At 67.1% G+C, this 22,012-nt stretch overlaps 2 protein-coding genes across 3 annotated transcripts; both read right to left on the bottom strand.

Annotated features, from left to right (window-relative positions):
* Window positions 1-6,799: 6,799 nt before the first annotated feature.
* MST1R (macrophage stimulating 1 receptor) lies at window positions 6,800-14,449 on the bottom strand (the record flags this gene model as incomplete). The annotated part of the gene is made up of 20 exons (XM_082487867.1): window positions 6,800-7,420; window positions 7,504-7,640; window positions 7,715-7,880; window positions 7,991-8,100; window positions 8,174-8,355; window positions 8,435-8,515; window positions 8,596-8,841; window positions 8,931-9,023; window positions 9,107-9,266; window positions 9,354-9,500; window positions 9,581-9,808; window positions 9,911-10,004; window positions 10,256-10,417; window positions 10,528-10,673; window positions 10,756-10,933; window positions 11,028-11,197; window positions 11,415-11,585; window positions 11,664-11,789; window positions 11,871-12,059; window positions 13,235-14,449. 20 exons carry the CDS (start codon window positions 14,447-14,449, stop codon window positions 7,156-7,158), a joined length of 4,266 nt encoding a protein of 1,421 aa, XP_082343993.1. The 3' UTR covers window positions 6,800-7,155.
* Window positions 14,450-16,406: 1,957 nt separating this feature from the next.
* Window positions 16,407-21,574, bottom strand: MON1A (MON1 homolog A, secretory trafficking associated). Of its 2 annotated transcripts, XM_082487804.1 has the most exons (6): window positions 21,369-21,574; window positions 20,161-20,302; window positions 19,418-19,885; window positions 18,451-19,216; window positions 18,192-18,339; window positions 16,407-17,745 (listed from the first exon to the last, which is right to left on the bottom strand). In XM_082487804.1, the coding sequence occupies exons 2-6, from the start codon at window positions 20,285-20,287 to the stop codon at window positions 17,605-17,607; spliced, it is 1,650 nt and encodes a 549-aa protein (XP_082343930.1). In that variant the 5' UTR covers window positions 20,288-20,302; window positions 21,369-21,574; the 3' UTR covers window positions 16,407-17,604. The 2 variants fall into 2 exon arrangements, with proteins under 2 accessions (XP_082343930.1, XP_082343929.1); XM_082487803.1 differs by lacking the exon at window positions 21,369-21,574 and having other exon boundaries at window positions 20,161-20,319.
* Between the last annotated feature and the right edge of the window lie 438 nt (window positions 21,575-22,012).

Genomic DNA, 22,012 nt, shown 5'->3' with positions numbered 1-22,012 from the left:
GGCGGCGGGAAAGTCCCCAAAACTCGGGGACAGAGGGACCCCACGGGACCCCACACCATCGCCCACGCGGCAGCAGCTCAGGGGGCGTGTCAATACCCACGGCCCCCGCGGCTCGGTCCGTTCTGGCTGCTGCCTAGATGGGTGAGCTGGAGCTCCCCGCGGATGTCCCCCGAGCCTGTCCCCGCTGTCCCCAGACAAGCTCCTCGCCCCAGGGGTGGCCACCCACCCAAAGGGACGCTGTGCCCCGTGGGCCACCTCCTGACAAGCCCCAAGAGCCGGGGCAGCCCCGGTGTCACAGCAGGTTTTACCGAGATGGTGGGGACCAGTGCAAGACACAGAGCACCGGGGTGAGCCAGGGTCCCCTGGGCACTACCATGGCCACCAGCCCTGGATAGGATGGGAGGGGATGGGATGGTACTGGATGAATGGGATGGAGTGGGATGGGATGGATGGGATGGGACTGGATGGATGGGATGGATGGGATGACATGGGATGGGAGCACGTTATTAGCGTTGCTGAGTGTGGGCTCAGTGTCACAGGTACCTGTCCCCCAAGGGCACTAAGTGGCGCCATGAAAAGGCGGACAGGCACATGGTCTTCCCTCCACACTGTGATCCTGTGGGAACCAGGCAGCTTCCCTCATCCTTCCCCCAGCTGCGGGGCCAAAGGCCCCACTCGCTCCCCCACGTGCAGGGGTTGCCTGTGCCCCATGGCCTGGGGCCAAGGGCAAGAAATTGGCCACCCCGATCCCCTTAACTCTGCCCACAGCCCAGCCTTGGCGCCTAGCGCAGCCCCGGAGGCGCAATGGGGCCCCCAGCCCCCAGAGCACCTTGCTGCTCACGAAATTCAGTCGTTTGTGCAGAGCCTCCCGAACGGCTGCATGCTGCGCGCTGGCATTTGCGGCCCATATGGTGCCGCTTCCGAGCTGCATCCCCCTTCCCCTCCCCTCCCGCCCCTGCACCCGCTGAAACCCAGCTCCCCAAAACCACCCGGCCTGCACCGTCCTGAGCTGCCACGGGGATGTGACTGTCCTCTCCGGGGACCCACAGCCCCCTGAGCCCAGGTCAGACAGAGCATCCCAACCACGCACAGGGGACACCAGCATCCCGTCCCCAAAGCCAGCATCTCCCCTTTGTGCACAGGGAGGCTGTCCAGCACCCCGAGGCAGAGGCAGCCCGGGGCACCCCCTGCACCCGTCCCCTGTGCGGCACCGAGCCCCGCGAGCCGCGAGCCCACCGCAACCCACGCCGGGTAATTAACGGCGCGTGAGAGCAGGGGAATTAGCAGGGCACTGTAGTTTGAGCTTCTAATCAAGAGTTTAATCATACCGGCTGGCAGCAGCGCGGCGCAGTTATTAATCTCTGCACCTCGCGGGAACCTGGAGCGTAACTCACAATTACCCGGCAGGCGCCCGGCGTGGCTCAGGGCTGCCCGGCGGTGGCTCGCGCCACAAGGGATGCTCCGGTGTTCCCCCAGCGCCCTTCAGCCCGGATCATGCCCATCGCCTCCCGATACCGGCCCCTGGCAGAGCAGCCCCAGGCTCCCATCACTGCCCACCCGCTCCCCCCCCGGCCCCAGCTTTGCCTGGGCTCTTGGGCCACCCCACGTCCCATTTTGGGGTGATTGGCTCTGCTGAGCTCAACGATGTTTGTCCCTGCTGTGCCCTGCCCCACTGCCCTGCTCACCCACCGCCCCGAGCACCCACCACCCCATGCGCCCACTGCCTCCTGCACCCACCACCCTTCCCACCGCCCTGTGCTGAGCCCAGAGCCATGTGTGGGGTGACATGGCCGATCTGGGGTGACATTTCCAGCAGTGAGCAAACCCAGGCTGCCCGAGGTGGGGCTGCCAGGGCTGGGGACACCTGACCATACCCTTCTGCCTTGGCTGAGGGGACACCCAGCCATACCCCTCTGCTTTGGGAGGGGGTACATGGGGTGGGGGACACCCGGCTGTACCCCTCTGCCCCATCCGGGATGGAGGGGGTGCGGGGCCAGCCCAGCCCGGCAGCTCGGTGCCGGGGGATGCATGGTGGGGTGCGGTGGGGTGCAGCGGGGGGGGGGGGGGGGATGGGGGGTGCAGCGTGTCCGTGACTCAAGCGCCACGCGGCACCGCATCCCTGCGTGCTTGCCATCGCCATGGCAACCGCCAGGCAATCAGCGATAATTGCGTGCGTCGGCCCGGCAACGGGGCCAAATAAACCCCATCCCTCCTTTTGGGGGGCTGGCGGGGGGGCAGGGGAAAGAAGAAAGAAGGGGGAGCAGGCTCCCGTCGCCACCCTATCCCTTTATTGGGATTGGCAGCAGCGGGGGTGCACGGCAGCGGGGCTCACCCTCCCCGTAGGCGTCCCGCAGCACCCATCCAACCTGGAAGGCGTCAAGGGAGGTGGCTAGCGAGCCACCCAGCTAGGTGGCCACGCGGTAGCTGGGGGCAGCCTCAGGGGAGGGGGGCCCAGCTCGGGGGCCCAGGTGCTGGGCAAAGCCACGCAGCAGCATGGTGTCCCCACCAGCAGCAGGCAGACCCCACGGGCCCCCAGCATGGCCAGCACGCTAAAGCCCTCAAAGAGCAGCTCGGCCACCTTCTCCCAGTTGGTGGCAGGGGAGAGCGGGGCGTCCGTGACCATCACCGCCACCTCCTTGGGGCAGATGCCCGTCTCCCGGTAGAGGCTGCGACACCACAGCTCCTCCAGCCCGTCACCACGCTGTGGGTGAGGACAGGGCCACCCTCTGCCTGACTGGGCACCACCGACCATGGCTGCTCGTCCCTGGCCAGCTCGCTCCTGGTGTGTCCCGTTCCCGTGTCGACAACGACGGTGCGCAAAGCCTTGTACCCCCCCACTGGCTTAGCCCCCATCCCACCTGGGGCTGGCTCTGGTCCCCGTAGCCTTGCCTGGAGCGGGGCTCAGTCACATAACGACTGCCCACATCGCAGTGATGGCATCACCCATGGCAGGGGGGATTTGGTTCCCTTTCCCACTGGAAGACCTTTGGGGGTCCCCCTGAGGCTCCCCAGGATGGAGGCTCTTGTGGCTGTAGGGACCAGGGCACGGGGAGGCTGGTCAGGGTGAGGGGTTTCACATGCAAATGGAGTGGGGCTCTTCGCCAGGAGAGAACCAGCCCTGGGGCGAGGACTGGATCTGGGAGCGGGATGCGGCTGGCACTAGTCCTGAGCAAGTGCTGAGATGGGCCGGACCTCCCCAGCTGAGGGCACATGGTGTCTCAGGAGCAGAAAAAGGAGAAAAAGATGTTCCTCGCAGGCTGAAAGGCTTTGGGCTAAAGAAAAGCTCCCTGCAGGCCAGTAAAGCTGCTTGGGGGCCAGCACAGCTCCCCAAGGGCCACCAAAACTCCCCAGGGGCCCATAAAGCTGCTTGGAGGCCAGCAGAGCTCCCCAGGGGCCACCAAAACTCCCCAGGGGCCAGCAGAGCTGCTTGGGGGCCAGCAGAGCTCCCCAGGGGCCACCAAAACTCCCTGGGGGCCAGCAGAGATCCCCAGGGACCACCAAAACTCCCTGGGGGCCAGCAGAGATCCCCAGATGGGCACGGGGGTGCCCCGGGCATTGCGGGTGCCCCCAGGTTTGGGTACCAGCACCAGGCGGGGAGGACTGGGGTCCCCAGGCTGGTTGCTGCGGATGGGCAGTGGGGGGGGGTGTGTGTCCGAGGTGCAGGCAGCCCCCCGCTCCGCCACTCGCAGGCATCATTAGCAAAACTTGCCGGATTCTATAAATGGCGCGGCAGTGCCGCGGCGGCCGCTCTTCACGCCCGCTCCCCAGCGCGCCGGCAGCCGCTAAAAACAGCTCGGCGCTGCCGGCTGCCTCCTGCCACCGCTTGCCGGGCCAGCTGATGCCGGCGACCACCGCTCCGCTTAAACGCTGATTCGGCACAATTTTGCCCGTCTCTCATCCAGCGTTCCCCTTACCAGCTGTCCCCTCTTGCCATGGGGAGCCCAAAACTACCGCCGGCGCGAGGTGCCATTGCAGCGGCAGCGGCAAACGCCATCGCAGCGTGTCCCTGGGCGCTGCCGGCAGCGGGACAGTGCCCGGCTCTGCCTGTGCGCCTGCAGCCCCACGCGCGGCCACTCATGTTTTATAGATGGCTCCGGTTTTAATAATTAATCCCTGCTAACGACAGCACTTTCCCCAAATAAAACATTTAAAGTGCTGTGTGTGCAAGGCGCGCTGCCGGGGTGGGAGGTGGGCTGCTCTGCCGCAGCCGTCATGGGTGGGCAACGGCGCGACGTGGCAGGGCACAGCGTGGCCGCACGTGCCCGCGGCTCAACTGGGTGCTCCGCCGACCGTGCCCGGCCACGCGGCACGTCGGGGTGCCACTTGCCCACCCTTGGGTGCCTCCCGTGCCCTGGCAGCACATCTGAGTGCCTGGGGGGGTGGGTGCCGGGTGCCAGGCGGGATGCCACCCTGCGAGGTCCCCCTGACCATCCTACCCCGTGCCGTGGCAGCGTGCCCGGCTCCAGCATTGGTCCCGGCCGGCTGTGGCAGGCAGGGGTGGGCACTTGCCAGCCCATGGCATTAAAGGCTCGCTCCTCTCCTCGCCTCCCGCAGCGTAATTAGGGCAGGATAAATGCGTATTAGCATGAAATCTGTCATCTCCGCAAGCACATTTGCGAGGGGAAAGGGGGAGCAGGGGGGGGGGGGCACCAGCCCAAGGCAGGGGCCCTCCTCATGCGCGTCACTGTAACTGCATGAGCCTCGTCAGCTAACGAGCGGTTCCCTGCGCCAACCCGCCGCGGGGCACTGACAGCCCTGCTCAGGCAAGGTGCCCCCGGGGCTGCCCCCCGCATGGTGGGACGGTGGCTCTGGCACCCATCCGCCACTCGACGGTGGCCCTGGGCACCCACCCTGCCCCGTGCTGAGGACGGCAACACCCAGGGTGCCTGTCTGTCCGTCTGTCCATCTATCCATCATCCATCCATCCATCATCGATCCACCCACCCATCCACCCGTCCCTCCATCCATCCATTCATCCCTGCATCCTGGCTGCTGGCGGTACCCCAGCCGGCCACCCTGGCGCCCAGCATCCCCCAGCAGCGGCGCCCAGCATCCCCCAGCACCTCCTGTTTCTCATCCAGCCCGTAATAACCGTGTGGTGCCGGGCCCTTCCCGTTGCCACAGCAACTCGACAGCCGAGCCGAAACAGCGCTGCTCGGCCTCGCACAGGGCAGGGCCGGCACACATGCCAGGGGCACGGCCGCCCCAAAACCCAGGTCAGGGGGAGCAGCATAGCACCACCGCCATGGGGAAACTGAGGCACCGTCCCGGCAGACCCCGCCAACTGCAGGATGCCAGGACTCAGCCGTGCTAAAAATACTCTCCCGCGAGCGGCGGCGGAGCTGTGCAGGTGCGAGGCGCCGGCGGCGGAGACGGACAGCTTGGCTGATGGGAGCTGACGCAGCCCCAGGCTCCGGCGCCACTTAATGAGTGGCCGAGGAGGTTTTATTTCAAGCCGGCTATGGCTGCAGGACCTGTGTGGCCAGCCATGGATCGGGGAGTGGAGCTGCCCGTGGCCACGGGGCTGCGGCATGTTTCAGCATCCCCTGCCCATCCTCGACTTGCCCCGAGTGTCCCCTGTCTGTCCACCTATCCCCAAATCCTGTCCTCGCCCCCCATCCCGAGCTCTGGATGCACAGTCAGGGGGTGATGCCCATCACTGCCCTCTCCTCCTCTTTTCCAATATCTTGTTCTAGGGGATTTTTGCCCCGGAATTGGGGCAGAGGGGGCCTCCTTGTCAGGATGAGCTCCTCGCAGATGTGACATCTGCCGCCGCTGCCAGGAGAAGGAGTGGAGAAAGCATCGGGGGGGATGGGGGGAGCTCAGCCACCATCCCCTTCTGTGGGGCAGCCTCAGTGCCAGTCTCTGGGCACACCACGGGGCACAAGCTGCACCGACTGCCGCACAAGCAGAGCATCCCCTGCATGGGCAGTGGCAGAAGTAATTAGGGTGTAATTAGGTGAGGTTGGTAACGACACTTGGTCACCATGCAGCAACCTCCCAGCGGGGCCCCGGTGCAGGCAGGCAAGGGTAGGCAGGGGTGGGGGGCACTGTGGGCTGCGTGCCACTGCATACGCCACTGTGATCCCATGTCCTGGGCACTGCGGTCCCATGGGCACCTTGGTGCTGGGGACGCTGTAATGCCATGCCCTGGGCTCTGTGACACCAGCAGCGCTGTGATCCCACCTCTGGGTACTCGTCAACCCAAGGGCACCCCCACCCCATGCCCAGGCACCCATCATCCCGTCACCCCAGGGGCACCATGACGCCCACCCGAGAGGACGGTGTTCCTCATGCTGTCTCACGCCCCACGGCCCACCGTAGCCACGCAGCGCGGTGGACACCTCGAGCCCACCCCGGCTGGCAGAGCTGCCGGTGGAGCCGCCAGGGCTATATTTAACCACAGCTGAAGAGGGTGGGAGGGGGATTTTTAGGAAAATCCTTTTTCTTGGTGCCGGCATCACCTGTGGGATGCCTGGGTCCCCCACAAGCGCAGGGGGCCGTGGCAGGACCCAGGGTGCGTAGGGTGGCCCCGGCGTGGCGGGCACCGGGGTGGCCATGCCAGCCTCGGTGTGCAGGTGCCCTCCCGTGGCTGGCACGGGAACGGTGGGTGCACCCTTGCCCGTGGCCCCCCACGAGGTTGGTACCCCCCCCGTGGGAGGATGAGACACGGGGCAGTGAGCCCACCCCATGCAGGGGGACAGGGGTGCTGCCAACCCGGGGCACCTCCGCCCCCCCCCCACCCCAAAGACATAACCCCAGCCTGGGAAAAAAAATATAATTAGTTTTTAATGAGCGATTTGAGCAGCTAAAGGGCTGGAAACCCCACGGGAGCCCTGGGTGGGTCAAGCCACCCCACGGCAGTTGCTGGGGCTGAGCCGGGGCCCCACAGCACAGCCTCATCAGTGTGGGGCTGAGCCCCCCAGCACCCAGTCGGTGCAGCACCGAGCCCCACCGCATTCCACTGGTGTGGGACCAAGCCTGGGGAGCACCCAGCAGGGTGCGGAGAGCACCCCACAGCACCCAGCTGCCTCCCAGCACCCATCCCATAGGGAGGGTGCCCCATAGCACCCGGCTGCACGCTGCATCCCCCCTAGGGGGAGCGTGCCCGCAGCGTATGGGGGTCCCGGAGCCCCCTCGGTGCAGAGCACCCCCTCAGCCCACGGCCGTGTCCTCCTCCTCTTCTTCCTCCTCCTCCTCCTCCTCCTCCTCGTTATCCTCGTCCTCACCATCGGGCAGCTGCCCTGGGGGGGCGGGGGGGAAAGGGGGGCCACGCTCCAAGTTGATGTAGGTGATGGCCAAGTTGACGTAGTGCTTGTCCTCCAGCGTGGCCAGGACACGCTCCAGCTCGCCCACCAGCCCTGTGAAGGACGGTCTCTCCTCGGGTGCCGGCGCCCAGCAGCTCAGCATCACCCTGTACCTGTCCCCAACACACCCGTCAGCACCGGTAGCCCCCCAAGGACCCCCCCGCTGCCACCCTGCTCACCCCCTCGTCCCACTCACAGGGTGTCAGGGCAGTGTTGGGGCTGCGGCAGGCGCCTCCCCCGCAGCAGGTAGCGGGCCATGTCGTAGGGGTCCACCCCGGGGTACGGTGATGCCCCCCGTGTCAGCAGCTCCCACATGAGCACCCCGAAGGACCACTGCCGAGCAGAGAGGTGCCATGGAGTGGGTGGGTGGGATGGGAATGGGGGACAGGGATGGGGGTCATGCCTACCACATCCGACTTGGTGGTGAATTTTTGGGTCTGGAGGCTCTCCAGCGCCATCCACTTGACGGGCAGCTTGGCGTGGCGGTGCTGCTGGATGCTGTAATACTCCTTGCCGAACACGTCCCGCGCCAGCCCGAAGTCAGCCACCTTCACTGTCAGCGTCTCATCCAGCCTGTGGGGACACCATTATAAGGGGAGCCACCAGGCAGCACCCCCCATGTCCAGCCCTGGGTCCATGGGGTGACCCCATGGTGGGGTTCCGGTGGACATGGCCACACTCACATGCAGTTCCTGGCTGCCAGGTCCCGATGCACGAACTTCTTCTGGGCCAGGTACTCCATGCCCAGGGCCACCTGCAGCCCGAAGCCGATGAGGTCCTTCACCGTGGGGCTCTGTGGGGCGGGAGCAGTGAGCGGGGCGACCTTGGCCCCCTGCCATGCCCCACTCCCCAGGCTGCCCCCGTACCCGCTCCTGGGCACGGATGAAGTGTCGCAGGTCCCCATGGCGCATGTAGGGCAGGACGACAAGGGGCAGCCCGTGGCGGGGCAGGCACACCCCTAGCAGCGAGAGCACCTGGGGGTGGTGGAAGCTCTTCATGAGGATGCCCTCGCGCAGGAACTCCTCCACCTCCTCCACGTCCGTGATACCTACCAAGAGCCAAGCTGTGGAGTGCCCCACCGCCATGCCATGCCATGGGACCATGCCATGGGAGCGGGCGCTACTCACGGTTCAGGGACTTGACAGCGCAGTGGAGGTCCCCCAGCAGTGGGTCCATGTAGGTGCCATGGTAGACGCTGCCAAAGTGCCCTGTGGGGACAGGTGGCATGATGCTGGCACCGCACAGGGTGAGAGGGCGATGCCACAACCCAATGGGGGAGCAATGTCACCTTTGCCGATGACCTGGTGGCGGTGGGTGATGAGCCGCTCCTCAGGGATGAGGATGTCCTTCACCTCCTGCAGTAGCTCTGGCCGCAGGTCCTCCAGGCAGCAGGATGTGGCCCTGAGCAGGGGCGTGGGGGAGCCGCCGCCTGCCATGCCGGCACCAGCACCGGCACTGGCACCGGCACTGGCACCAGTACCGGCAAATCGTGCCCGGCGCCCCGGTGGTCCAGGACTGCCTGCCGTGGGCAGCACTGCCGGGACAGGTAGAGGCAGGGTGAGGGCTGGGCAGGCACCCAGCACCCAAACCATGACATCCACCCGCTGGTGACACCTTACTTACCCAGCACCTCCCTGTAGTCGACGCCGGGGCGCTGGGTGGTGGCGGGGGGGTCGCTGCGGCCAGGCTGCACCAGCATCTCCAGGTTCTCCGTCCCTGCAGGCGGCAGCGGGGTGGGCAGGGGGTGGCACGGCGGGGGGCTGGGTGTCAGCGGGGCGCCTGGCGAGTGTGGCACTCACCCCTCCTCTTCCTCCAGCGCCAGCGGAGCAGCACAGCGGCCAGGATGCAGCAGACCAGGAAGGTGACACCGGTGCCCAGGGCCAGGCTGGCGGCCAGGTCCAGCGAGGTGGTGGGGGGCAGCACCCAGCCCAGGTCCTCGCAGGCGCCGTTTATGCAGACCTGGGGGAGCACGGACTCAGCAGGGACGGGGTGGGAGACACCAGGGGGGAGATCGCACACCCCGAGGTGTGTGTGGGGGGTACTTACCTCCACGGGGGCTCCATCCGGGGGCAGGCGCATCTCATGGGGCAGGCGGCATGTCACCTCATTCTTCAGCACGTTGGGGTGGCAGTCCCGGCCCCCCACCGTCATGGTGATATTCATGCAGGCGGCCACAGCGTCCAGCCCCAGTTGCTGCCCGGACACAGTGCCCTGAGCCCGGGGGTCCCGGCGGAGGGACCCCCCCGGCTGGCTCACCCTATTGCCCCACGTACGTGCACTTCGATCTCGTCGTCACCGGGCTTGAGGCGGAGACACCGGTCCTTGTTTTCGAAGTGGTAGACCTTGGGCCGGGGGTAGTAGCGGAGGCGGAAGAGCCAGCGGCTGGCGGCGCCGTCCAGCAGCACGCTCAGGTTCCCCGTCGCCGTCTCCACCTTGCTCTCGAAGGGGAAGGCCGGGCTGTGGCACAGCAGCCGCTCTGGCGCCCGCGGGCTCTCGCAGTCCTGCGGGCGGGGGAGACGCTGGGTGCCGGTGCAGCACGATGCCCGGGGATGGGGACAGGAGGACAGGACTGCGGGGTGATGTCCTCCCACCCCAGCACTTACTGCGGCTTCAGTCCTCACGCCGCTGGCTTCAAAGCGGACCTTGGCGCGATACACCGAGTCCAGGTGGGTGCCGATGATGGTGAGCATCGAGCCCCTGCGGCGGGGAAGGGTCAGGGTCCCAGGGTACACGTGGTCCCCAGGCTGCACGTGATTCCCAAGGTGTACGTGGTCCCTGGGGCGCCTGTGATCCCCAGGGTGCACGTGGTCCCCAGGGTGCACGTGGTCCCCAAAGCGCATGTGTTCCCTGGGGTGCACGTGGTCCCTGGGGTGCACGCAGTCCCCAGCACCTCATCCAGCCCAGCCAGGGGCTGTCCCCTCCCAGGGGAAGGGAGCCCACGCACTCACTCAAAGCTGCAGATGGGGATGACGGCCGAAACGAGGGGGTCAGGGCGGTACTGGAAGGGCAGGGGGGCCGGGAACTGCTCCCCATCGATCCACAGGGCCACCCAGGCTGCGCCCAGGCCACCGGCGGCGGGAATGGTGCACCGAATCACCCCATCGCCCTGCCTGGGGGACACAGTGGCCGTGGCTGTAGGGGACAGCAGGACTGCGGGGGAGATCCCGTCCCCGTCCCCGTGCCAGGGACCCCACTGTGCCTGGCGAGGGCAGGGGCGTACCTGGGCTGCCCGGCCAGGGGGCACTCGGAGCCATTGACCGTCACACGCCAGCTGCTCCCTGCCGAGAGGTGGGTGCCGCCGAGCGAGAGGTGGGTGCCACCCCCCCGGGGTCCAAACGGGGGGTGCAGGGTGCTGATGTGGGGCTCCTGGGCAGAGACAGTGTTGGTGGGGGGGTGGGTGAGCCAACATCCCCCCCTCCCAAACCCTGCCAGGGGTGACCAGTCGTACCACAAAGGTGAAGCCACCGAGGGTGGCCGAGCCTTGAACGTGGAAGCTGGAGGGTCTGGCAGGTTCCTCCACGGTGAGCACCACATCAGCTGGGCCCCCTACCGCTGCCGGGCCCCCTGGCTCCAGCTTGCACACCAGCACATCCACAAAGTCCTTGCGGCGGGAGGTGGGCAGGGGTCTGTGGGACGGTGATGGGGGGGTCAGCCCCAAGCTGGAGGGGTCGCCCCGGACCTCTCTCTGCTGCCGTCACCCCCCCCAGCACTGTGGCACACCTGTGACTCCGGCTCTCCTCTGGAATCACAGCACAGCTTCGCTGTCCCACCGTCACCCGGTAGGCGCCGGGGGGGCTGCGGAGGGGGTCAGGGTCCAGGTGGGAGCGGAAGGTCATGCCGCACAGCGTCACCCGTGTCTGGCCCTGCAGCGGGGCGCTCCGGGGGTGGAACTGTGGGAGAGGCACCCAAGTCACCCCCAGCCCCGAAAGCCCGGTGACCGCCACAGGTTTGGAGAGCCCCTTCCCGAGGGGTACAACAGCCATCCTGGGGAGGGGGTCTCTGGCCAGAGCAAAGGTCCCGCCACGTGCCACCTCATTTGCCACCTTCCTCCCCATCCGAGTGCCCGGGTGCTGCAGGGTGCAGGAGGGGACACCGGCGCAGACCTACGTCAGTGAGGACGGGCGGGCAGCTGTCCTGGACCCAGGAGCCGGCGCACTCATGGCGGCGCGTGCATCCGTCCCCGCACCAGCCACAGCCCATGAAGTGCTCGGCCCGCAGGCAGCGCTGGCAGGTGGAGAAGTGACGGCAGCCGGGGCCGGTGACATTCAGGTGCCACACCTGCGGATGGAGAGCGGAGGCGAGCGGGGCGCGTGGGGCACAGCACCCACCCCGTGCCCCCAGGACCCCTCCACTCACCTTGGTGCCGACGGTGAAGAACAGCGACTTGTTCTGCAGCCCCATGGCACCCCGCACCGGCCCCGGCTCCCCCAGGGAGAAGTTGGCCAAGGTGAGGAGGTAGGAGCTGGAGCGCTGGAGCACCATCTGCAGTGGAGCAGAGCAGGGGGCTGAGCGCATCCCCCACCCTGCCAGCAGCCCCCCACCCCACACAGCACCCCGTCCCACCTGGAAGATGCGTCCCTCTGCTGTGCCCAAGTGGGCCACGGTGACATCCCCCAGGGCGGTGACGAAGATGGAGGTGAGGAGGACACCGGCCAGGTGCCCGTTGAACAGGTCCACCTTATAGGAGGTGGCGGGGACGAGGGTGGGCTGGTCCCAGCAGCTGGTGTTGACCACCGGGGCCGAGAGATTCACCTGCAGCCAAGTATGGGTTGGGTGCCTGAAGCCAGCCCCAGGACCCCCACCCACCCATACCCTCATGGGTGAGCACCAGCTCCAGCTGTGAGATATTTCAGGGAGCGCCCGGTTGCCCAAACTCCCCTCCGGGCTGGGAAAACTTTTTGGGGAAAAAACCACATCCGCGGCCCCTCCCGCAGCCCCCGTGCGGCGTCAGCTCCTGCCCTCCCCTCCCGCCCCATCTGGATGTGGTTATTGGTGCTGGCACCGCAGGGCAGGCAGCCGAATGGCAGCCCTCCCCATCCCCGGGGCTGGGTGGGGGGACTGGGGATAAAGGAGGACAGCAGGCACCAAAGGGTCCCCGCTGCCCCCCCCACCGATGCTCGGGGCCAGGGGTCCCCTCCCTGCTCGCCCTGCCAGCGGTGTGAGTCAGCGGCAGTGAGCTGTCTGCTCCGCATGCGGGAAGACGAGGGGATTTGGCGGCACCTCGTTCCGCGCCTGGCTGAGAACCCCAAAACTCATGTCACGGGTGCTTGGCGGGACCCTGCCTGCAGAGGGGGCCCTGCCGGGCCACCCACCCATCCCCGTCCCAGCCATGCTGGGGCTTGTCCCCGGGACACCATGTTCCTGCCCCGCGGCGGCTGCGGCAGACGAGAAACCTCGATGACTAATTGTGCTTCCGCCTGCGGTTTATTTGCCCAGAGAAGGCGGTGGCCCCGGGGACGGCGGGGGGGGGCAAGGCAGGAGCACCGTGGCCCCGTGGCTTCCCCGTCCCCCGCACACACAAACAAGCTGCAGAGGGTGGCCGTCAACAACCCGGTGGTGGGGACAGTCACCACGGGGGCCGCAGCCGGGGCAGCCACACTGAGGAGAGGGAATTTCGGCACGGTGCACGGCGAGCGGCGGTGCGCCCGTGTGCCAGGACGCGTGTCTGTGGCACACAGCTCAAGCCAGCACGGGGTGCCCGGGGTGGGGAGCGCGGCCGGATCCTCGCCAGCACCCTACCTCCTCGTCGGGCGGCTGGTGGGGCTGACTCACAGCTGGGTGATGCCGCTCTCCCCCTGCCCAACCCACCCCCTCCCCCAGTCCACCCCACTTTCCCGGCGCTTCCCGGCACCCCAGATCCACCTCCCCGTGTCCCAGCTGACCCCTGGGTCCCCCGGGATGGACGCGGTGCGGGGCGGAGGACTCACGTTGTGCGGGCAGTACTGCACCGGTTGGAAGAAGCTGAGCCCCCGCAGCAGCGGCTGGTTCCCGGTGCCGCAGCACTTCTCCATGCCCTCCTCCATGGCCTGGTTGAGGAGGCGGAGGGGGAAGGCGCAGACGGCCGAGTCCTCCCGCGGCAATCGGCTCTCCGGCCAGCTCTCGGCAAAGGCGCCGAAGAGCACCATGTCGGTGTCGTTGATGCCGAGTTCTCGGGCCAGGCGGGCGCCGGGGAGGGCGGCGTGGGCAGCCTGCAGCACGTTGTAGGTGACGTCGCGCTCTGTGTCCCCTTCGACACTGCGCCGCCGCCTCTTGGACTCGAAGCGGCAGTCGAGGACGAGCTCGCGGTAGCGGCGGAGGTCGTGCTCGCGGGCACTGAGACGCACCAGGCGTGTGTGGTACGCCGCTGAGGCCGGCCGCTCCGGCTGCACCGTTAGGAAGTAGACGTGGTTCCCATCGTCAAAGGAGTACACGTAGTGGATGGTGTAGTTGTCCCGGTATTGCGGCAGCACCGTCAGCCACTGGAAGTCATCCGAAAACCCGTCCAAGGTGCCCTTCAGCCTGCGGACCGACACCGATTGTGGGCTATACCGTGCCGCCACGCTGCTGTTGACGGTAGAGCCGAGGTAGAAGAAAGAGGCATAGAGGGTGGCCACCACAGTGGCACTGGTCCCCAGGGGGCTGGCCACGCAGTCGGGGCAGTACGCGGGGCTGTTGCCCGTGGCTGAGTACAGGCAGCGTGTGGTTGTGATGGCCACCTTGCCGTCCCACACCTCCAGCTGGTGCTGGTAGCACAGCCCGTGCTGCGCCGTGCCGCAGCTGTACAGCCACGGCTCCAGTGGGTCCAGCAGCAGCAGGACATTGTCCGTGTCCTCGGGGCCATCCGTGGTGGCTGGGCACAGGCGGCAGATCTCGCACTCGGCGCTGCCCACCGGGCCAGTGATGAGGACGGAGAGGATGCGCAGCTCAGGGGTGGCCAGCAGGATGCGGTTGCGAATGGCAACAAAGATGGCAGCTGGCCTGGAGGAGTCGGTGAAGACGGCGACGTTCTGCACGGGGCTGCCGGCGTCGAGACTGGGCAACTCGTAGGGGACGGAGAAGTTCCTGGTGGAGCTGTAAGGGATGCGGGGGCACTGCCAGGTGCTGGTGCCCAGTGAGGACAGGGTGAGCGTCAGCAAGAGGCACACATGGCACGACAGCCCCATGCTGCGCAGTGCCACCGGTGCGGGCTTATGGAAGGTGCTCAGCACCGAGTGGGGTCGGGACGCATGGAAGACAGGTCACCATCGCATCTGCTGGGATAAAGGAGAAAGGGCTTTACCCACTTTGTTTAGGTGAGGACCCTGGCGCGCTGCCACAGCTGTGTGTGGGACAGGGGGTGCCGGGGTCCCCCGGGGCCAGACCACGACGGGTGCTTCCGGGAGACGATCAGCCACACCGACCCTTTTCCATAAGCGGGAGGTGAAGCCAAACTGCCCCGCAGCAGGGGGGAGAAATCCTGCCTGCTACCACCTCCCAGGCACCCTCACCTGCCCCCGGGGGCAACCCCGCCGTGCCCCCTCCTGGGGACGGGGGACCCTGAGTGCCCCCCTGGGGCCGGGCCGGGGGTGGGGACCCCCGCCAGCCCCCAGGGACAGCAATGGGGACGGGGGATCCCCGCGGGACTGGGACAAGTCCCCTGCCAGCCCCCAGGGACAAAGAACGCGACGTAGCCCCCCGGGGGCGGACACCCCCCCTCCGTCCCACGAGTTCACCGGGGCCGGCAGCGGTCCCCAGCCGGGGTCCCCGTGGGGTCCGCCTGCCCCCGCCCGCCCCTCCCCGGGGCCGCCCCGTCCCGGTCCGGTGCCGAGAGCTCACCTGGGCGCTGCCGTACCGTGCCGTGCCGTGCCGTGCCGGGGCGGAGCGGAGCGGGGCCGGGCCGTGCCGGAGCAGGCGAGGCAGGACGGGACGGGACGGGACGGGGCGGGACGGGGCGGGCGGGATCGGACGGGCCCGGCCCCCGGGGCTGCGTGGGGCTCCCCGAGGGCCGGCACCGGCACAGGCAGCACGGGGATGCTCAGCCCGATGGGGGCACACGGTCCCGGGGGTGCCCGGAGGCTCGCTGGGCATCCTTGAGGGACGAGCTCGGGTGGGCACGGTGCCCCAGAGGGACGCAGGTGAGAGGGGCCCCTGATCAGGACACGGGATGTTGGGCTGGCACGATGCCTCGGGTGCCCCTCGCAGCCCAGCGCCGAGCTGGTGGCCATCGGAGGGTCCCTGTGGCTTGGGAGGCAGCTGACAGCATCCTGGGGTGTGCATGCGGGGTCTGGGCACATCGGCACCCGTTGGCCCCTCTGCTGCAACCCGCGGCCCCGCTGACACTGGCGGCAGGGGCTGTCGACACCCTGACATGTGAAATTGCTGCTTCCCCGAAGCTGCCCGCGCTGGCGACTCACTTCCAGGCCGGCAGGGTGGCTTTCCGGGGGGGTGCAGCGGGCTCAGCACGGGGTTTCCAACTGGGGGGGGGGGGGCAGAGCAGGGACAGTGCAGCTGCGGGGGTTATTTTGGTTGTGCCCATTCTTTGTCTCATGTCCCTTTATCCCCCCCCTATCAAGGGCTGCCTGTGGCAGCAGGAGCTGCCAGCACTGCTGGGATTTGCCGCTGTTCCCACGCAGGAAGGAAGATGCTTTTCATCTCTATGCACCGCACCAGTTTGTCCTCCCAAGTGCCCCGTTGCCCTCGGGTAGTGGGCCTGTGGGTCCCAGCTGCGCACACGGCCTCATGCTGCCGGCGGCACTTTGGTCCCAGGAGGGGCTAAACATGCCAAAAATGGGCTCCCCTGCCTTCGTCACCTGGCCAGCCTCGGCCCTCCCAGGTTCCTGCCCGGCGTTGTGCAAGGCCCGGCGGTTACGCTGGCCCCGAGCCTTACCCAACAGCTCCTTCCTCCGGCTGTGCCTCTCCCGCTCGGTTTCGACATTAGCTGGCCCCGTCCCCGGGGTTTTCGCTGCTCCCACCCTCCAGCCGGCGTTGCCTCCTCCCAGTAAAGCCCCGGCTGTCTTGCACTGCTCCCCGGCAGCTGTCCCGTCCCCAAACTTGAACCAAACTTCCCCCCCAGCTTGGCCGTTTGCCGCTCCTGCCCAGGCAGACACCCATGAATGTGACAAGACTTCACTTAGGGTCCAGATAATGTTTATGAGCAAAGACAAGCGATTACACTCTGGCAGGAGCATAAATATGGGAGCAGAGTCCCTGTGCTAGCCCTGCCGGGTCCTTCCCAGCTCCCTCGGTGTCTCGGTGCCACCCTGGTGGCTCTGCCCCTCCTTGAACACCAGTCCCAGCGCTTGGCAGACAGCCCTAAAATGTGGGGTTGGGCTGTGCCTGGTGTGCCACAGCGTTCACGGGCGCTCAGCCCCACACCAGTACCTGGGGACAGCCAGGGAGGAGGTGGCCCCCATGCAGCAAGCTCAGCATAGCTGGCTCGAGGGGCTGGTTTTGGGGGGCAGGTGCCCCTGTGCCAAGGGGAAGATCCTCCTTGGGCTGGGGAGTCACCAGGGCCCCATGCCAGAGGGGTCTCCAGGGGACTGTGCTTGAGCCGCCCTTTTAGGGTCCACTGCCCGGAGCCAGCACCACAGGCCCACAAGCACCCTGACGGGCAGGCCGGTACCCCAAGTCTTTCTGGGGCTGCTCTGTGTCCCCGTGGGGAGGTGGGCAGGACCCCAGTGTCCCGGCTGGGGCAGGATGACCAGTCACCCTGCCTGGCAACATCGGCAGGGACATCCTTCTCACGGCCACAGTGGGAAGGGTCCGGGCTCACACAGACGCCATGAGTGCAAACCTGCTAAGGCCCAGCTTCCCCAGGGCAGGGAGAGGAGCAGTGCATGTCCCAGGCCAGCCCTGTCCCCCGCCTTGGTGCTGTCACCCGCCAACTGCGGGCACAGCAGCACAGGGGTCCCCTGAGTGCTGCCACATCTCCCCTGGGGACCCTCACCCTTGGCACAGCCACAGGACGGCAGAGAAAGGAGGATGCCAGGCACAGGCAGCAGGACCCAGGGGCTCAGCTCCCTCCTGGCAACCTGGGGTACAGGCAGCCCCACTCCAGGACCCCCACAACTCGAGGGCCACAGAGGAAGGGCAGCCCCCCAACCCCCAGCTGGGGGCACTGCCTGTAGATGAGAGAAAGTCCTGCTCACCCCTTCCCCAGGCAGCTCTGCACCCCGTCTCTAACACCCAGGTTGGACAGTCCCATGGGTGGGTTTCCCCCATGCTCTGGGGTCTCACCATGCCCTCTCCCCTGGACTTACGGCCCGGGCTTCCCTGGGGGATGGACTCCCCGGCACAGCGGGGGCTCCCCCGGCTGGCACCATGCCCTGGGCGATGCCTGTCAGTACGTCTGGGGCGTGAGGATGAATAGTCGGTCTTCCTCCTTGCGGATCCACTTCATGAGCTTGTTGACAGCACTGATGGCACCAGCCTTGGTCCCCAGGGGGCTGTAGCATACGTAGAGCTCAAAGGCATTGGTTACCTGGGTGAAAAAACAGGGCACGCGCTGGGAACACATCTGCACCCCACTTGAGGTTGGCACTGCATCTTCCCCCCATGGGCTACTGGGAATGGGCACCAGTACAGTGCAGGGACACGGGGTGCCAGTGGGGTACTCTAAACGGGTGGCAACTGGTTTGCTCAGAAGTGGGGGGACCAAACCCCAGGGTTTGCACCCAGAGTGGATTTTCTCCAGGGCACTGCGGAGTTAACGACAGCGCATGGCACAGCCCCCTGCTGCTATCCCTGCCCGTCCCTCCCTGGCACAGGGGTGCACAGGGGCAGGCTGACTCCCAGGAGGACTGTGGCATGGGCTGGGGGCCACCCTGGGGACCACAGAGCTGGTGCTGTGTTGTGCCACCACCCCCTTACTTCGCCATGCAGGACTGGAGAAGACGGGTCCACCCAAACCCTGCAGACAGCTCTTACCCAAGCCAGGAGGTTCTCACGGGGGCCTGTGAAGTAGATGTTCTTCAGAGGGCGTGAAGAGTTGTGAGCCCGGCTGTGGAGGTACTGGTAGAGCCCCAAGAGCCTTTCCTTCTCCTCCTCCCGCACGTAGGGTGCCTCAATCTCAGGGCTGCAGGAACACAGCACCCCGTTAGCCCCCCTGGAGAAGGGGACTTGTGGAGAAGTGTTGCCCGATGCCCCACGCCACGGCCTTGGTCTGACGGTTTCCCGGGGGCCTCACCTGGTAAAGAGCCCAGAGCTCTTGGACTTGTAGATGAAGTGCCGGAGGTCGGGGATGCCCACCTGGGCGACGCTGTAGAAGGGGGTGCGCAGGGCCTCCTGCAGAGCGTGGTGCACCCCTCGCCGCCGCAGGCGCTCCTGGAAGCGCCGCTTACAGTCGGAGACAGTGAAGAAGTCTTCGCGGTCGGTGGAGACCAGCAGGAGGCACAGGTCCATCTCCTGCTCCAGGTAGGAGATGTGGGCATGGAAGAAGCCACTGGAGTTGAACTTGGGGAGGCAAATGGGAGTCCAGGCTTCACCCTCCCGGAAGGAGGAAGAAGAGCTGATGAGGTTGAAGAGCAGATGAAGGTCAATGGGGTGGAGGAACTGATCCTTCTTCCTCACAAGAGACACTAGCTGGTTCCCTGACAGGAGGATGGAGAAGACCAGGCTCTTGGCCTTGGCCTGCTGGAGGCTGGTGCTGACGGCGTCCCGAACGCTGGCGGCCAGGGGCAGGCAGCGTACGGCACCCATGAGGAAGCTGGGGTCATGGGCCATGAGGTCCAGCAAGTTGTCGGTGATGCGCTCAGAGCCAGCCAGGAGCCTGCGCAGGTCATAGTTCTGCTTCTGCTGGAAGATGTGGTTGAGCTGGGTCCAGGTGAGCAGGCTCAGGATCTGGTAGTAGATGTAGAGCAGCTCGTGGGCAATCTCCTGCTCTGACTGCCGGGTCCGTGCCACTGCCACCAGCACCAGCGGGCTCCTCCGCACGAAGACCACCTTGTAGCCATCTGCTCGGGAGGGAGTCCCCGGGGGTGCCGGGGACAGACCTGTAAGCCTGGCTCCCTGGGGCTGCAAGGGGGACCCAGGCTGCAGCCTCCCCCCGAGAAACCAGTCTGCCCCTGGGGACAGCTAACGTGGCCCATGGTGGCAGGGGCACAGCCAGACTGGCCGTGGCACTCCCCTGTCCCACTCCCCCCCCAGCGTGGTACCTGCGTGGATGGACCGGATGGCATTTTTCTCAGCCTCCAGGAAGGACACCAGGGCCATCATGACACCCATGGTGCTGGAGAGGGCCTCCTCAGAGCCGTAGCGGGAGTACACGGGCTTGCCTGCCTCGCTCAGCACGAAGACATGCTTCCGGTGCATGCGCCAGGCATCCATGGTCACGTCCTCCTCCTCCTTGCCTGACAGCACCGAGTCACGGCGGGTGGTCTGTGGGGATGGCTCCAGCTTCCCCTCCTTGCTCTGCCTCATCTCCTCCTCCAGGTCGAGGGCCATGCCCGTGAGCTGTGTGCTCAGCTCACTGAAGTCCTTGCTGATCTGCTCCATGCTGGTTGGTTTGGCCTGCTCCCCGCGCCTCTCCTCCGGGCTCCGCACTGCGGCCGCCCCGTCCTCAGGACTCGTCAAGTCCTCGTAGGAGCGGGTGTGCACGAACATGGCTCCCTCCTGGCCCGCCCCTGGGAACAACAGGCTGTGCAGCATCCTTCTGCCTGTCCCCTACGCTGAGGCAGCAGGCAGACGGAGGGTGCAAAAGGGACAGGGGCTTGCAAGGAGGGACCTGCCCTCCTTTCCCCATCCCGCAGCACCCAGGGGTGTGGGTCCTGCTGGTGGGGAGTCACCAATGGGCCCGTCTCCCCCTGCCTGTGGGGCTGTGGAGGGTCCAGCCTGCATAATGTGGAGCTGCTATTTTTTTTCCCCTTCGCTTACCCCTGCAGTGAGCTCTGCCCCGTACCTGGCTCCGTCCCCTGCGCCAGCCCTGGCGTGGGGCTCTCGGACCGCTCCGCATGCTGCCCATCTCCCGGCGCCAGGGACCCATTAGGCACTTCCCAGCCTTTCTTCTTGTGGACATCTGCAGCCATTCCTCGGGGCAGGACCTGCATGAGACCCACAGCATTACCCTTCTGTTCCCTCACCCACAAAACGGGTCCCAAAACGCTCCACTCTCAAGCAGTGGCGTGCCAGCATCCTTGGCCCAATCCTGCCGGCTCAGCAGGCAGCACCGAGCCCTGGTGAGACGTCAGGAAAGCTGCTCTAATCCAGCAGGATTTCCTCCCTCCCACAGCTCCAGCTCCTTCCAGCCCCCTGGCACCTTTCATCCAGGCTTGGCCCCGATTTCCCCCGTGCGCTGGGAAAGCCGCTCAGCCTCCCTCTGCAGCGTCCCAGCAGCGAGGGGGAAGGGAGCCGGCCCCAGATGGGGCTGCGGCTGGTCTGGCACACCAGCTATCCCAGAAGCCTCATGTTTGCAAAGGGCGGGTTTTATGGCCCTCCTCGGCCTGGATTAGGTGGCTGAGATGAGACCAGGCTGGTGACGCTCCTCCCAAGGCCACGGCAGCTCAGATGGTGTAAGACCCTGCGAGCAGGGAGCCCCCTCAAACCCCTACCCTGTGGGTCAACCCTTCGGGCAGAGCCTGGCCGTGCCTCCAGCCCCCTAGGGAGACCGGCCCCAAAGTGATCACACACAGAAGCAAAAGCAACAGCAGGAAGGCAGCTGACCCTCCGCAGCTTCGGTGCCAGAGCCTCTCCAGCCTCTGAGACCAGCTAGGTGGGAAGGCTCACAGAGCCCCGACTCTGATCCGTGACACCTCCAGCCCCCCCCGGGTCACCCAACCCCAGCAGGTAACGCCACACCTGGGGGAGAGGGGGGTCGGAGCCCGACCCCAAAAGCCTGTGACACCCCCACCACAGCCCTGGAGGGTGCCGGGCTGCGGATTAGGGCCTGACCCTTCCCCTCCTGGCCGCACCGCTGCCAGCCCGCTGCCCTTCCCCGCGGGTGAGGGTCTCCCCGGGATCCCCGCGGGGGGAACCCCCGTCCCGGTCCCTCCCGCGCCCGAGGGTGTGTGTGTGTGTGTGTGTCACCGCTCCCGGAGCACCTACGTGTCCTAGGGAAGCGCCAGGCCCGGGACCCCCCGCAGCCCCGAAGGACAAGGTGCAGGGACCGACCTTTGCGGCTCCTCCCGTCGGCGGCGCCGGAGGCCCCCGGGCGAGCAGCGCGGCGGAGCCCAGCTAAGGAGAGGGTCACCCGGCAGCCCCCCCGGCACGACCTAGGCGGGACGGGGGGGACGAGGCCGGCGGCGGGCAACCGCCTGCCGCCCTGGCCCTGACCCTGGCCGCCGCGGCGCCCCCGGCATCGCGGCACCCCGCCCCGGCGGGAACCGCCCCCCGCGGCCTGACCGGGCCGGGCCGGGCCGGGCCTGACCGAGCCCCGCGGAATCATGGGGGCTGTAGGCAACACCCGCTCCCCGCCGCTGCCGTCCGTCTCCTCCGGCGACTACAACTCCCGGCAGCCCCCGTGCCGCCGCGCGGAGCATGCTGGGAAGCGAAGTCTGTCGGCGCGGGGCATGGCGGGAGCTGTAGTGTGGTGGCCGGCGGGGCGGGACTTCGCTTCCCAGATTGCTGCGCGGGGGGCGGAAGTTCCGGTTTCTCGCTGTGGTTGCGCTGGGCCTGGCGCGGCGGGAGAGGCGGTGGAGGAGGTGAGGGGCGGCCTCGCTCCGCTCCGCCGGCTCGGTCGCGGCCCTAGGGCTGTCCGGGGCGGCGGAGAGGGGGCGGGCGCTCGGTGTGGCGGAACCGGGCGGGGTTGGCGGGCT

Source organism: Vanellus vanellus (assembly GCF_965231255.1).
Source record: "Vanellus vanellus genome assembly, chromosome: 9".
Taxonomy (NCBI): Eukaryota; Metazoa; Chordata; class Aves; order Charadriiformes; family Charadriidae; genus Vanellus; species Vanellus vanellus.
This window is presented reverse-complemented; position numbering and strand designations above follow the sequence as displayed.